Source organism: Anser cygnoides, chromosome 1 (assembly GCF_040182565.1).
Source record: "Anser cygnoides isolate HZ-2024a breed goose chromosome 1, Taihu_goose_T2T_genome, whole genome shotgun sequence".
Classification (NCBI taxonomy): domain Eukaryota; kingdom Metazoa; phylum Chordata; class Aves; order Anseriformes; family Anatidae; genus Anser; species Anser cygnoides.
The window spans coordinates 88,061,943-88,076,476 of NC_089873.1; the positions used below are offsets into that span (position 1 = coordinate 88,061,943).

A 14,534-nucleotide genomic window follows, 5' to 3' on the forward strand; every position below is an offset into this window, starting at 1 on the left:
CTGGTAAACAGCATCGTTCCCTTTCCCTCGCCGTCTCTGATGCTTTGGGAAAGAAAAACAAGCACAGATTAATGGGTGCTTTTCCTATTACACAAAAGTAAAGAAAACTGACTGTCCCCATGCTACGCTGAGGGTCAGCAGCTGCACTTGGCCAGGTCACCAGCCTCTGCGCAGGAGAGAAAACTTGCTGGCAAGCACCTTCTAGCCTGAAGCAGCCCAGACATGCTGCCTGTCGGCATTTGCTGCAAGGGCTGTGGAAGGTAAAAATGGTGATGACTAGAAACAAAAGGGAAACAAGGTTTGACATATTTTCCTGCCATCCTGTTATAATGCTGCTATTCCTTTGATTTGCTGTAGGTACGTAGATTTGGCAGCATTCCCACAGACACCTGTTCTATGAGCTGAGGGCACACCTGGAGGAAATGGCTCTGTATTTTTTGTTGCTACGTCAGCTGGTGTCTGAGCGACTCTGCCCTCTCTTGGACAGGCAGGGGGAGTAAATTAAATTCTCTGTCACATGTTCTGTGAGCGGTGAAGTTCATTGCAAGCACAGGTAAGTCTGCCTGAGGCCAGTCACAGTGGATTCAGTACAGGAGGTACAGGGGCCGTCATGGTACAAGCAGATCGCACCAACAAAGTGCAATCTTGGCAAGTTTTTTGTTCCCCTCCCCACCTTGCAAGTAATAGAAACGTTTCTAAACAAGAACATGGTGAGACTTCATAAACTCATAGCTCAAACTGAGCTTGAATATGGCAGATGGGCATTTCATAGAATCATAGTATTATGATGTATATTCAAATATATAATAAAGAACACATATACAATTCCATAAGGAATTATGATATATATTCATATCATTCAAATCATATTAATTTAGAATAATAAGGAGGGGATTAAATGTCAGCATTGCTTCTCCATTTTTCAATAGTAAACTTTCCTGTGAAATCCCCTTTTTTCACTTTTCAGCAGGAAATGAAAGGTTATATACAAGACACTTTGACTCAAAGTATAACCTGTATAGGTCACAGCAATTTTTCATTTTGCCATAAACAGCATCCCAAGATAGTTTCTTTTCAACACAAGCACTTTGTCTACTAAACTAAAGCTACGCCTTCGTTGCTACCTTTAGATGTGTTCCTTTATAAAAGTTCAGGAAAGGATGTGGGGGAAGGGGAATGTTCCCCCAGTTGCTTGTCTGAAGACGAACAAGAAGGTGCCTGCACATTCTGACTTGTGGTTGTAAGGCAGACCACTCTCAGTAGCCCGTAGGAGAAACCATGAAACCCCAGCTCTGAGCTGTCCTAGAGGAAAGTACTCAACTGATGTGGGCTGCTGGGCCACAAGCTTTGCGGCCCTTGAAATCAGGCATTTCCTTCAAATATTCCTCATTCCTTTTAGAGGATAACTGCAGTAACTTAGATGTTTTTCTGTCAAAAGTTGCAGTGTTTCCCCTTGATATTATTCATTCTGCTCAGGGACGCTGCTGCTTGCCTATGGGCTGTGCTTCTAACCCGGAGGGCCATGAACCTTACTGTCCGATCTCTACCTCGTTTCATGGCTGCTATAACTCTGTAGTTACATATCTAATTTACTGCTGCATCTGACACGCTGGTTGCTACAGGAAATAGATAACTGTGCTCCTCGGTAGGTGCTGTGTAACACTGGAGCTTCCTTGTGCAACCAGCTACAAGCAGCCTGGCCTACCAGTCTGCAAGGGAGCAGCAGTGAAAATGCCTCCTCCCAAGCTTTCATCAAAAAGGACAAGAGTACTCACGTCTCCTTTCTTTCCAATTTCACTGTATGCCTCGCCCATCTTGTCCTTCTGCAGTGCCTGGAAGCATAGAAGAGGAGAGAGTCAGTGTCACTGGAAAAGCCAAGCCAGCCCCCGGCTGCCTGCACCCCACTCCTGCACTTGTGGGGCGGCCTTGCCTTGTCCCAACCCCAGTTCAGAAGTTCCACGTTTCCAGTGAAGGAACAGTGGCAGATCTCGACTGATGTGCATTGAAGTATACGCCATGCACGACCAAATCTGCTTAGCAACACCACGGCATCTCAAGACTTTTAAATGAATATAACCCTGCACTAGAACAAGTCATTTATCCACATCAGTGCCGCATGCTACACCAAAGCTCTCCAAAGAAAATCTTTAAGCAACATTTGCTCGGGAGGCAAAACCAAACGTGCCTCTCAGGCCTAGGGAAAAGGGGAGTCTGTAACGTGGCAGGGTGAAGGTTAAGAGGAGCTCTTTCTTCATCCGTCCAGGGAAGCAGTGCCCAGCTCTTAGGACCAGCAGTGATCAGAGCTCCTGATTCAGTAACGATGAAGGCCGGACTTCGAAACGAACTCATTTCTCAGCAAGCACGCAGAAAGACCCCGAGTGAGACATGAGTATCCATGTTTCTATCCTTTGGAGCACAGACCAACATGTTCAGCTGGCATTAAATCTATTAAATTAAGATGCTCCTAAGCAGCCGCTCTTAGCAGCACTGGCATTTGCCCTTTGTTAGAGAGCAGCCAGAGAGGGTGGAGAACAAACAGATAAAATACTGCATCATCATTCATATGGGACAAAGCTTGGTTAATTAAGCCCTACTAATGGTTAACAAAGGAGTCAGCAGGTATGTTGATCCAAATTCTTTTCCCCATCTGCCCAGGCAGCCCACATTTTTTTTTCTTGGTGCTGAGAAAGGCGCAGAAATTTTCAAGCATTCTGAGAAAAAAGAATATCTTTGAAAGGGGCTGTTAAGTTGAACCCAAGCTGAAACAAGGCAGGGAGAAAAAAGTCTTCTGTGAATTAAAAACTCCTCTTTCCAGCCATCCCCACCCTCTACCCCCACCCCTTAGCTCTCTCTACTCACACTATAGAGGGTGTCCTGGGGGTTCTTTCTTCTCTGCTGTAAAAGAAAGTAAGAAGGTTGCTCGTGTGTGCCTGTGCATTTGCTCTAAGGCATGGCTACAGCTCTGTGAACAAGTGACAAGTACAGCCCATCCTGCCTCCACCCATAAGGCTCCGTTAAGACAACACATTCTCCAGAAAATTGACTTTACTAACTGGTAAAAACTTAGCTCTTCTCTGTTTGATACAGCTGCCACCTGCAGGCAAGCCCTACGTGCCGATGCAGAAGGGTTCCCCTCCCTCTTCCTTTGAAGCTGTCTGGCTCTGCAGCAGCAGCAGCAGTTGTTTTGGCAGCTGCTCGACGTTGCTGGCACTCGTTTGGCGGCGTCACGTGCGGAGCGCTCTCGTGAAACACCGGCTCCCGCTTCGCCTGCTCCGCATCCGCCCCAGGCTGGGTGTCACTTCCAGTCTGGGTGGCTGCAGGCTCTCAGCGACGTGATGGGGGCACCAGGGGCACAGATCAAAGGGAGAGGGGAGGTTTTACTTCTGTCCCTGCCACGCTGCCTGCGTTACTACACAGGTTGTGCCAGTCCCTCTCAAGGAGGGCACTGGTGCTTTGCAAGAGGGTGCTGAACGCCGGTGCGCCTCAACGGCGGTTAGATGTGAGGAGAAAGGAACCAGATTAAAAGAACTAAGGGGCGTGTGTGGGAGGAAGTTACCTCATGTCTCCCGCCCATCTCAGGGTCTGCACCTCGCTTTGCTCCCAGAACATCATATTCATCTCTGTGCCCACGAGACAGTTTCTGAAACAAGAAAGCAAGCAGCAGTGATGGACATTAAGATCATAAGAAAACAGATTTGACTTAAGAAAAGAAAGTATGCCCAGCTTGAAGTCCAACTTCATGACTATTGTAAGTGAGCTGGAAATTGGTTTTACCCCTCAATTTTTGCCCTTCTGTCAACAAAATTGTCTGCAATGAAGCTATGGAAGCCTCTAAGAGTGGTCTGTGAAGTACAAAACTGCAAGTCATCACCTCAAGAACCTTTCCTAAGCAGAACAGAGCTGAAAATGGGAGTGAGAGAGACAGATTCTGATTGCCATGCTTTCTCTCCCACTGGTGATTGAAGACACAAGAGTTTAATTACTTATTGCAAAAAGGCAAAGGTGAGATTTTTGGGTCAGAATAGCACATTTCTTCTGTACACAGAGCGCATAAGCCAGTATTCAGTGCTATTGAAAAGGTGACACTTTAAACTGAAAACAGAACATTAGTTTTCATACATTACAGAGTTAAACAGTGACACTCATCACAGGATGTGGCTATGGTCAAGAGCGTGAGAGAAAAAAAACAAAATCAAGGCAACCAGACACATAGCCAGCATTTAATGCTACCATGAGTGAGCTGTTTAGCTAGAACGAGAGTCAGGATCTTGTCTCCATCCTCTGTCGCTGCAGGGACAGCCTTCCATTGCTGGCTACAATTAGGGCATGGCAGATGGGGTGTGCCTCCATTTCGGCCTCACACAGCAGCTCTCGTGCTGTGGGGCAGCAGGAAAGCTCAGGGACAGAGGCAGCAGGGCTCTGGTGACTCAGCCTCCGTGCTTCAGGTGATACAAGAGCTGCAGTTGCCCAGGCCTGCAATGCAGCTGTCCTGAGCATCTGCCTTCTCCCCAGCCCTCATCAAATAGCACCAGAAACACTGGTGGTGGCAACACCAGCTGCTGCTAAGGCATATTCCTTAGGAAGGGTGATCAGAGAGCAACAACCACCCGCAGAGGAACAGGCACGAAGACCAGAGTGTGCACATCATACATAACAGTCTGCACACACAGCTCCTGTTGGCGTTACATACCGCAGTGCAGCCTCCAACACTGTCTGGGGTCTTGGTATACCTCCAGGTTGGTGGACCACATCAGGAACCTACAGCCCATACAACTAGCATCCAGCCAGACAAGCGACAAGAGGAGCTACGCCCTTGTCTGGTTTTGTTTTTGCTCCTCCCAGCTGCTGTGCTGCCTGCTTGGGTGTAGTGCTTTCATTAGCTGGTTGATCCACTGTTTCTCAGGTCCATATACCATTCACTACATATAAGTGCCCCAAAAGGTCTGTCTGGATAGAATGATTTGGAAACAAACACACACAAAACAGTTGTTACTTACATTGTACACATCATCCTGGCCAGGCAGCTGCTGTGGTTCCTGGGCCTGGGTAAGCTGGAAGAGAGACCGTACTGTGAGCAGAGACAGCAGCTCCGTTCAGTCCTTTTGTTCATAGGATCACAGAATCATTAAGGCTGGAAAAGACCTCCAAGATCATCAGGTCCAACCATCACCCTACTACCAATGTCACCCACTAAACCATGTCCCTAAGCACCGCATCCAACCTTTTCTTGTTCCTCCTCTCCTACAAGTTACTCTCATCAGAAACTGGGCAACCCATACCCAGCCAGCCCACAGCACTGACGGGGCTACAGGCAATAGAGGTCATTGCTGCAATGGCACTTCTCTCTGCATGCCAGGCTGCTCCCAGAAGACAGGCCCTTTTACTTGCAGGTCACAGCAGCTCGCAGCTCTGCAGACTTACATTAGCCCAGGATTCTGATGGGCACAGTGAACTGGTGTGAAGTCTTACTGAAAGACTTATTTTTTTAAATTAAATTTTGTAGTAATTACAGTTTACCTACTCCACACCTTTTCCAATGAAAGCGCCGCTCTTTTCACTGAACCCTTGGCAGGGCCAGTAACGTACCAAGCATCTAACCCATGTTGCTTGTAACAGAGCCTAACTGTTCACACACATCGGCCACGTAGTCCATAAATAAAAAAACGTAACAAGGTTGTACCCTTGGCAGAGGCCACAACAAACACCTCCTTGGGCCAGGAAGCAAGGTGAGAGAGTCCACAGCTTCGAAGATTTATAAGAAGTTCTAGGTTTGGGTCAAGACAGGGCCCTCCCCAGAAAATGCCCCACCGGCCTTCCGGTGCTGTGAGACGATGGCATTTCAGCTACAACGCCTCTGCTGCTTTTGACTGAGAGACCCCAGCGTAACCACAGATGTGGCTTTCCTCCCTCGTTCTGCTTCCTTCCCTCCTGCAACAGCTCACTTTGCTACAGCTCGACGCTACGCGCCGTATCAGCAAACAGCTGAACGCACCAGGGCAGCGAGCATGCCCGGGGCTGAATGAGCTGGGGGTGAGAGCGCTGCTGCTGCAGCAGCTCACTGCTCCAAGTTCACACTTCTGGTTCTGTGGAAGCTTTGCTGAGCCCTCCTGAACATCGCCACGGGCAAGGTGCGGAGCTCGTGCCGCCAGGCACCGTGCGCACGCTGTGTGCCCGAGTGGCTTTTCCCTCCAGCAGCCTCAGAAAGACTTCCAGCCCCAGAGCAGTGTTTTCACCCGTGCTCAGGATTTATACTGGCAACAAAAGAGCTGCTCCTTCACCAGCACTGAGTTCTGCCCATTTCCGCCACACATCCTTCCCTCTGAGGTCAGTACTGGCTTTGCAGGCCTGAGAAACGATCCCACTGCAGGGCAGGTCGGGCGCTAGCCCAGCATCACCCTGTCTCAGCCACAGCAGTTGCTGGATGGGAACAGCCCATCAGGCATGTCCATCCCATCCCCCAGCTCCTCTCCTGTGGTCCTTGAGGTTCTATCAATCATTTGCATCATCACATTCGTGCTATCAGACATGTCTGACTTCTTGAGACGTTTTAATACTTCCTTCCTGAGTTTGGCATTTATATATCCTGAGTTTTCTGTATGTCCTCTGCCCTATTTCCAATGGCAAAGCCACATCGCCACATCGCTCTTAACTAACCATTTCCTAGCTACCATATCCAGAATCTCTGACTGCATCCATAATTGTGGCATCAAATACTCTTACATAGTATGTACACTTCCCCTCCATTCCTGAACCCTCAGAAAGAACTCACCCAAATTACCCAGGCTGGCACCAGAAAAGGAGAGGGGGAAGAAAGAAAAAAAAAAAAAGGAAAATCAAAATGTCTTATTCTAAGAGATACGCTTCTTTCTCCACCTCCGTTTTCCAGCTCAGCCCAATATGCTTGGGCCACAAAAGCCAAATACGTCACTGTTTGGTTAGACTGACCTTAGCTTTCACAAAAAGGGCCGTCACGATGACTGCATAAATGAAGAGGAATCCATCCAGTATGTAGCAGAGCCTGGGGTCCGTCAGTCCAAGAACTGTTACAGCATCTGCACAGAAAGACCACAAACATCACCAAAACAAGGCCGTTTGTATCAGTGTGGCAGTGCTCCTTAGCACTTTGTAAAAACACAGCCAGTATGAGGCCAAGCCTGTCTGCTTGTGAAGGAGCTGGAAACCTGAGTGAGAGTCAGAGCATAAACGAGCTTGGAGGGGACCGGCAGAGGTCCAAACCCCTCTCTGAACAGGGTCCGTCAGCCCAGGCTGCCCAGGAGCTCATCCAGCTGAGTCAGGGCACTTCTAAGGGTAGAGATACTCGCAGCCTCCCTGGGCACCTGCTCCATGGTCGGACCTCTCAGCCAGCACAGGACGTTTCCCCACGTGTAGAGCCCAGGCACAGAGAGCAAACACAAGCTCTGCAAGGAGATAACCGAGGTCACACCACAGGCACTGCAAGAAAGCCTCACACAGAGCCTTTGCTGCCTGGGTAAACCCCACGGCATCTCCTGCAGGGGCTCGCTTCTGGGGCTGCTTGGGGATTCCTTCGTCAACTGAGAAGTGGGTGCATGGGAAAATACGTCAGCTCTCGTTTTGGGGATGCTGGAGACCTTTAAATGTGAGAGGGGAACTGTGGGCAGGAAGGATAGACTTTTCACCCCAGATATCAGGATATGTCCATGAGCCACCGTGATTCGCTTTCTGATTGAGAGGTTTTAAACCTGAATTCTCTGCACAGGAACCTCAGCTAGCAGCCTCTTGTAGGATGGGTCTCTCTCAGTAGATTTAAAAAAAAAAAAAAATTTTTACTAGTGCCCTAATGGAGAGCTCAACAAAAATGTTACTCAGCAGATGTTGATGTTAATTTCCTTGTCCACGTTGCATGACATGTTTATACCCTGACTGCATCAAGCTGAGCACAGTAATAGTGTTGGTTTTCAGCAGCTAGAACTGATTAAATTGTTCCTCTATCAGTAAACGTGTAAGAAGCTCAGAAATGTAGCTGAAAAATAAAAACAATCCAGGTCAAGAAGCCTAAGTAAACATGGATCTAATATGCAGTTCCAGGACCACTGCCAAAGGAAATGTTGTATTGCACAGCTATTAAAAAAAATCACTTAAAAATGAATCCAAAGTGTGCTTTGTACAGAGAATTGGAGGGAGTTCAAAAGAGGAAGATGAGAACGATCAAGAGCCTGTGAAACCCTTCTAGGAAGATAAATTGAAAAGTATTTGTATGATTCATCTCCTTCCTCAGGTGAACAAAGTATGGCAATTCTTATTAACCACATGTGATGGATAGTTGTTGAACCACTTAATGTACTACTTCAAGGTGCTCGGTTACTCCAGCGATGAGAGCAGGGCCGTTCTGCACGCTGGGCTTTCTCCCCAGCCCATCAGGCCACGCTGAAGATTTCATTAAATTTGCAGATGCCATTCAGGCACTACACACTCAGCACCGCGAGGAAGTCTCCTTTGCAGAAATAAAGCTAACGACGGTGGTCTGTAGCACTGCTCAAGTATGTGATTTGTATAAAGCGTGACTGAAAATCCATGCCTGGAAACCCGGTAATGTAATTGTAAATTCTGAAGTAGATGATGATACAATCACTGCTCCCACTGAGAGGCTAACACAGCCAGATAAAGAAAAAACACATTTTCCAAACGCTAGATTTGTTTACTTGTCTGAACTAAGAGTCCATATTCAATTCTTTAAAATCGTATTTAGAGACAAATCCATGGAAGTAAAACAAGATTAAGATCCCAGACTGTTTTCCTTCTTCCCTTCCTATTCCTATGGTTTTTAGAACAGGGTTCAAAGCACTCTATATACAATAACTTTCACCACATTATTTTCAGGATTATCAAACCTCATACACACGGAGTAAATGGAAACAGAGGGATTAAGTTATTTGCCTGACATCGTGCATTAAACCAACAAACAAGCTGAGAATAGCTTCCTAGAGTTTTTCTTCCAAACAGTCGCAGGACAGCACTGTATGCCAGCATTGGTTCAACACAAAACTAGCCTGAATCCCGTTGGACTCGGTCGCTAAAATGCAGCATCAGGCGCTGCAGCTGCACAGCCTCAGAGGCATTTGGCTTCTAGCAGCTGTCCAGCTGCTTTCACCCAGCACAGCAGTCTGCCTCAGCGTACCCTGCCATCAAGCTGGACGTGTCCAGGAGCAGCTCAGGGCTGCTCAGAGCTTCACCCAGACCTGAAATACAATGCAAGGCACCCAAAAAGCCCAGCACTAAGCCAGGAAGCCTGGCGATATCTCAGGTGCTGCTGAAGAAACCTCTGGGGGATCCCGGCCCTGTTCCCGTACTGAGGCGGAACACGTTCACACCATGATCTCAAGCCCAGTGTTTCTCCAGGGCTGATAACCTCCCCAGACCAGGAGGAGCTGGAGCAGGAGATGTAGAGGGGTACACAGGAGGAGTTAAGAGTGCACGGTACTTAGCTGTAGCTCCGTGTCAGCTGTGCTCAACCTTGGCTGACGCTGTGCCTATGCTCAAGGGCCTATGTGGTGCTTATCTGGGGCAGCCTGGCCTCCGGGACCACAGGTAATGGACTAAGGCTGTTCAGAAAGGGAAATTCTGCTTGGCATAGCCTGGCTGCGACGGTCCTGTAAAAATACCTATTCAGACAATGATGAAATCCGACATTTAGAAACAAACCATGAAAATTAATTAGTCACATGTCTTCACCTTCCTTGAAGTGCTTGATATCTGAGTTCTTTCAAATAAAAGTACAAAGCACTTTCTAAATAATAACCTTTGCAACAGCTTTCCGGATTAGAAAGCACGAGAGAGAAAGATAAAAGATGCAGAGTGCATTGAAACAGAGCTCAGATGAGATACAAAGCACAACGGCCAAGTAGCAGTTAAGACAGTTAGCATCCATTCACGTGAACAGGATCAGTTCTGATTTTTAAAGCACTAGAGGCGGCGTTACCACCCTTCAGTATCTGCACAGCGTGTGCAAAGCGGAGCCCGGTCCCTCGTCAGCCTGAGCTGCGGTTTGGGGGGCCGAGGCCAAGGCTGCGCGGCTGCAGCGGGTGAGCTGCAGGAAGGTGCCGGGCGCTGCACGGAGCCCAGCCTGGGCGAGAGCTCCCACCCCAGCTCCCTCACGCAGCACACAGCGCAAGTAACCAACGTTTAGCTGGTAGTTCCTGCTCTGTTAACCTTACAGTGCCCACCACGAGTTGCACCACAGCTTTTCAGTTACCAGCGTTTTACCAGCCCGAGTTTCAGCAGACGGGTAAAGCACAGGAGGGTCTCAAGGCAAGGCGTCCAAATGCAGGCATGCGGCACAGCTTACGGCACGTCACAAACACGGCAGGCAGGAAAGCTGGGCTTTTAAAGGTTACCAACACTCAGTAACAGGTTATAAATGAAGGCTTTTATCTGTCTTCGACTTCACATGCAGCTATTTAAAGCTTTATTTAAAGGAAGACGTCTGCCCTGTTGTGGCAGGCAGCTCCCCAAGCAGCCCTGAACTTTGGGGGGGGGGGAAGCTGGCGTTGATCTGAGAAACTCACAACCACGGTGCTCGGTTCAGCCCGGTTCAATCCCATTGCTTATACCCCAAAATGTTGTCTGAGGTGTGTGTTTCCAGGCACACACCCCCCAGGACACACTTGTGTGTCTCTTTGCCAAAGCCCAGCGCCTGATCCCTGCTGAACCCGCGAGGGCTGCCCGGGCTGCTGCGGGCCTGGACCTGCACAGGGGCCCAGACCAAACGCCTAGGAATCAGCCTCCTAGCATTACAGATCAGCCTGTTCATGAAGAATCTCTCTCTACATATCCTGCATTTTATTTATTTCTGTATTCTTTTTCATAGATATATATGAATAAATAAACAAACCTGGGACAAGCTGAGCCTGAAGAAGCGGAGGCCAAATACTCCTTCCCTCACAGAAGGAAGGGGCTCTTCCATGCTGCTGTATGAGCACTCTGAAGGAAAAATCAGTGAGGAAACAACAGAGGGAGGAACAGGCCTGGATTACACCACGCGTGGTACATTAGCAGGCCTGACACGCACGGTGTCCAGTTAACAGAAATGAGCAAAGGGAAAGGCATGGCCTGCACCAAACCGAGCGCATGAAATCAGCAGGCTTCTCCCTTTGCGTGGAGACTAAAGATAATCCCATTGGCCATCACATTGTATCAGGATTACAGGGCTAATTAGCATTTGTTATGCAAACACTTCAGCACAAAATTTCCTCACTACCACGTCTGTTAAATTAAGTCACCTAATGAAGGCCAGCAGTCTCTTATGGCAGGAGAATAGGACAACCCACCGCAGGAAAACACCACTGAGCTTGCTTCCTGAAGGACTTCCAGGTTTGTCCTTTCATACCAACCACTTTCCTTGGCCAAAAAAAAAAAAAGTTAAAAGCTGTTAATATTATTATATTTTTTTCCTTCACCAGCAGTCCTTTTAGCACTGAAGACGACTTTTGTGGTTTGCATCAGTACATCATCACCTGTTTCTGAAACACTGCATGGCCAAAGCACAGCTGGTGTCCATGAAATTCAACGTTATGGTTTGCTGTTAGCCTCAGCTTTAAAATCAAGGAGCGAGCCACTGATATTACCGGGATTCATGTTACAATACCAGATTTTAGGCAGCCAGAATAAATTAAATTTAGAAAGAAAAAAAATAGGAAAAAAAGGGGAAAATAGAAGGTATTTCAGGTCATTAATTTCCACTTTCTTATGCCACAAGATGTCAGTGTTATGGAAACATGAGGTCAAGTTAAGATGCTTGAGGAACTTGGTGAGCCCTTCATACTTCTGCTAGGATCTCTTTCAGGGAGGCACTAGCACAAAGTTCAAATAGTGAAAGTTTCCTTTTGATTCATTTGGGAAGACACACATTCAAAAGATGGAAAAGATTATAGTGCCACAGAGGGCCAAACACTTTCTAGCACACGATGGAATAAAAAGTCCAAGGCACTGTAACAGGCGCAAGACAGGAAGATCTCCAACAGCTGATTTGTTGAAAGAGACCAAGCGTGTGCAAAAAACCCAACAACCCAACAATAAGTGATCTGCCTTTTCAGTCTGAAGGCAAAGTTTAACTTTTCACATGCTTTTAACAAGGCAATCTTTCCGCCCTCAGAACCTTTCCAGAGCCTTGTCAGAAAGGGAACGGAGGGGAGCGCCTTGCTCATCTCTGGAAGGGGACTCCTCACTTCATCAAAACAGTCAGTCATTCTCAGAAAAAGCAGCTGCTTTCACTTCTCGCTTTTGCAAGGACTTGGTGCAAAGGGCTTTCCTGGAGCAAACCCTGTGATGCCTCCTAGAGACAGCAAACTGCGTACAGCAATTGCAGAACCCGGATACCCAACAAGCTCAGGTAACAGATACAAGCTGTGTAACTCTTTCAGCTTTTGTAGGGTTTTTATGTTAGACATCTTTTATGAGACCCTTATTTATCAGGGACAGCAGAAGTTCAATCTAGCTTATCCAAAAGATGTCTCCCGCTGTAAATTTTCTATTGTCTAATCCAATCTTGTGTTAAGTGCCCCGAGAGGCAAGACTTACCACTCAGGTGGCTGTTTCTATCTTGCTTAATCCTTCCCTTACTGATTTCTGCCTGGATATCCCACAACATAACTTACTCCAGCCTGACTTTCTATTAGGTGGCCTTGTTGCTGCCGTAGTGGCCTCTCTTTTAGAGCTCAGATCTAAAACCAAATGCACATTATGGAGCACTTCTTAAAATAATTCAATCTCCACAACTTGGCTCAGTGGGAATCCCAAAGAGTCTATACGCAGCAAGGTTGAAGACAGAGACACTAAATCAGGCAACAAGATGCTCTTGATCACAATCAGATGCATTTCTTTGCTCAGGGAGCACCTCATGTTTGCAGTAGAGGCTCCCCTAGCAGTTTAAAGTAGAACTTTAAAGTTAGACTTTACAAAAAGCAGGGGAAGAACGAGTATACTAAACAGCTTGCAGCTAGCACATTGCCGATGGCTCCAGGAATCAAATATATTGATAATATGAAGAACGGCTCCCAGCTGGGAGATTTATAAGGCACCCCCCCCCGCTCCCTGTTATCCCAATTTCAGACTTCCAAAATTCATTAAGCTTACATTAACTATCACTATTGTCAATGAGTGCCATTCTACCAGCTGGGCAATAAACGAATAGAAATAGCTGTACACAAAATATTCAGAGTCAGTAGGCAAGCGCAGACTCATCAGCGCACCTTTCTTGTCTCAGTGCTAGTGCAGGGAAGGGCTGCTCTGTTTTCACAGCTCGTGTCAGAATCAGTGCAGAGATGCACAAACACAACAAAAGATTTAATGGGGCTGGTCTGTCTCAGGCTGAGCTCAAATCCAACTCTCTTGATCAGCTACAAGTAGAGGAGAAAAGAAGGGAACTTTTCTATCACAACACACCAAAATGGAGGTTTGAGGTACCGGAATGAAACCAGCTTTTCTTTCCTTTCCCTTCTCCAGGATTGATTTCCATCTGAGCTCACTGACAGCACAAGATCCAACCCATGCCAAAAGAGCAAGTGACAGGAAGGACACCAAACCCCCAGTAACAATAACCATCTGCTTTTTTCAGTTAAGCTTATAGCAACCTTTTGCAAAACCCAGGTGGCCTAGCTTTCAACACTGCAGAAAGTTTGTAAGATTTGCTTTAGGACATCCAGCAGGACAACTGGGGGAAGACAGTCTTAAGACTTGCAAAGTCTCAAGATGTTTTCACCACAGTCCCTGTATAGACCTCCACTTGCAAAAAGGCTTCTGAGTTGCTGAAGGCGTAGAAATTACTAGCAAAGCTTGGTGACAGGCAGAGAAATAGTTAAGTCATCTTACAGAGGCAGTGCTGGCACTGGGTTATGGGGCAGGAAGGAGGTTATACCGGCCCCAACGGCTGAGGCTCCATACCTTGCAGCCACACACCTCAGGGCGGGAGAGGTTTCAGTGGGGGCCTTGCCATCGCACTCAGCCCCCTGCTACTGACCCACTTAACAAAGAGCCATTTGTGTCACGTCCTGCCTCTGCTAGAAGATGCAGACAACATACATGCAACAGTGGTTACGTACAGAGTAGAAAGCAAGGTTGCTTATTTAGTTAGATATTGACTCCCTGCATGTTCTTTTTTTGTCATTGCTTGCCAAAGCTCAGCCTTTTTCTCTGAAAACAACGCTGAACAGTAAGCATTTCAGGGGTCTCATAACAAAGAGCCAATGGAAGAGCAACCACAAAATGCAGACATTGCAACAAATCATGCCTGGGTCCTCTGCGGAGCCCTTCGCTAAAGGGTTTCAGGACAATGACAAATACTAACTCCATAGCCCCTTCCAAATTCCCCTTTGGAAAAGAAGATATCACTTCTTCCCCCTTTGAAGTGTTTTTCCTCTAATTTGGGTGCGTTCACATTTTAATAGCACACAGCACATTTAAAACATTACGGCAAAGTAAAACATTGCTAAAGGGAATGGGCATGAGTCACGGACCAACTAGCGGGGCACGGGGCATGGCTTTATGACCCCATTAACACT

General features: G+C 47.3%; 1 protein-coding gene across 1 annotated transcript in view; it reads right to left on the reverse strand.

The window, feature by feature from the left end:
* CD247 (CD247 molecule) overlaps window positions 1-14,534 on the reverse strand; it is a 53,643-nt gene that overhangs the window by 2,640 nt on the left and 36,469 nt on the right. Inside the window, exons 2-7 of the mRNA XM_013187122.3 lie at window positions 6,946-7,052; window positions 4,998-5,051; window positions 3,557-3,640; window positions 2,860-2,895; window positions 1,776-1,832; window positions 1-42 (exon numbers count right to left, since the gene is read on the reverse strand). Of these exons, the coding sequence (XP_013042576.1) occupies window positions 1-42; window positions 1,776-1,832; window positions 2,860-2,895; window positions 3,557-3,640; window positions 4,998-5,051; window positions 6,946-7,052 (380 nt within the window). The remainder of the gene's footprint in view (window positions 43-1,775; window positions 1,833-2,859; window positions 2,896-3,556; window positions 3,641-4,997; window positions 5,052-6,945; window positions 7,053-14,534) is intronic.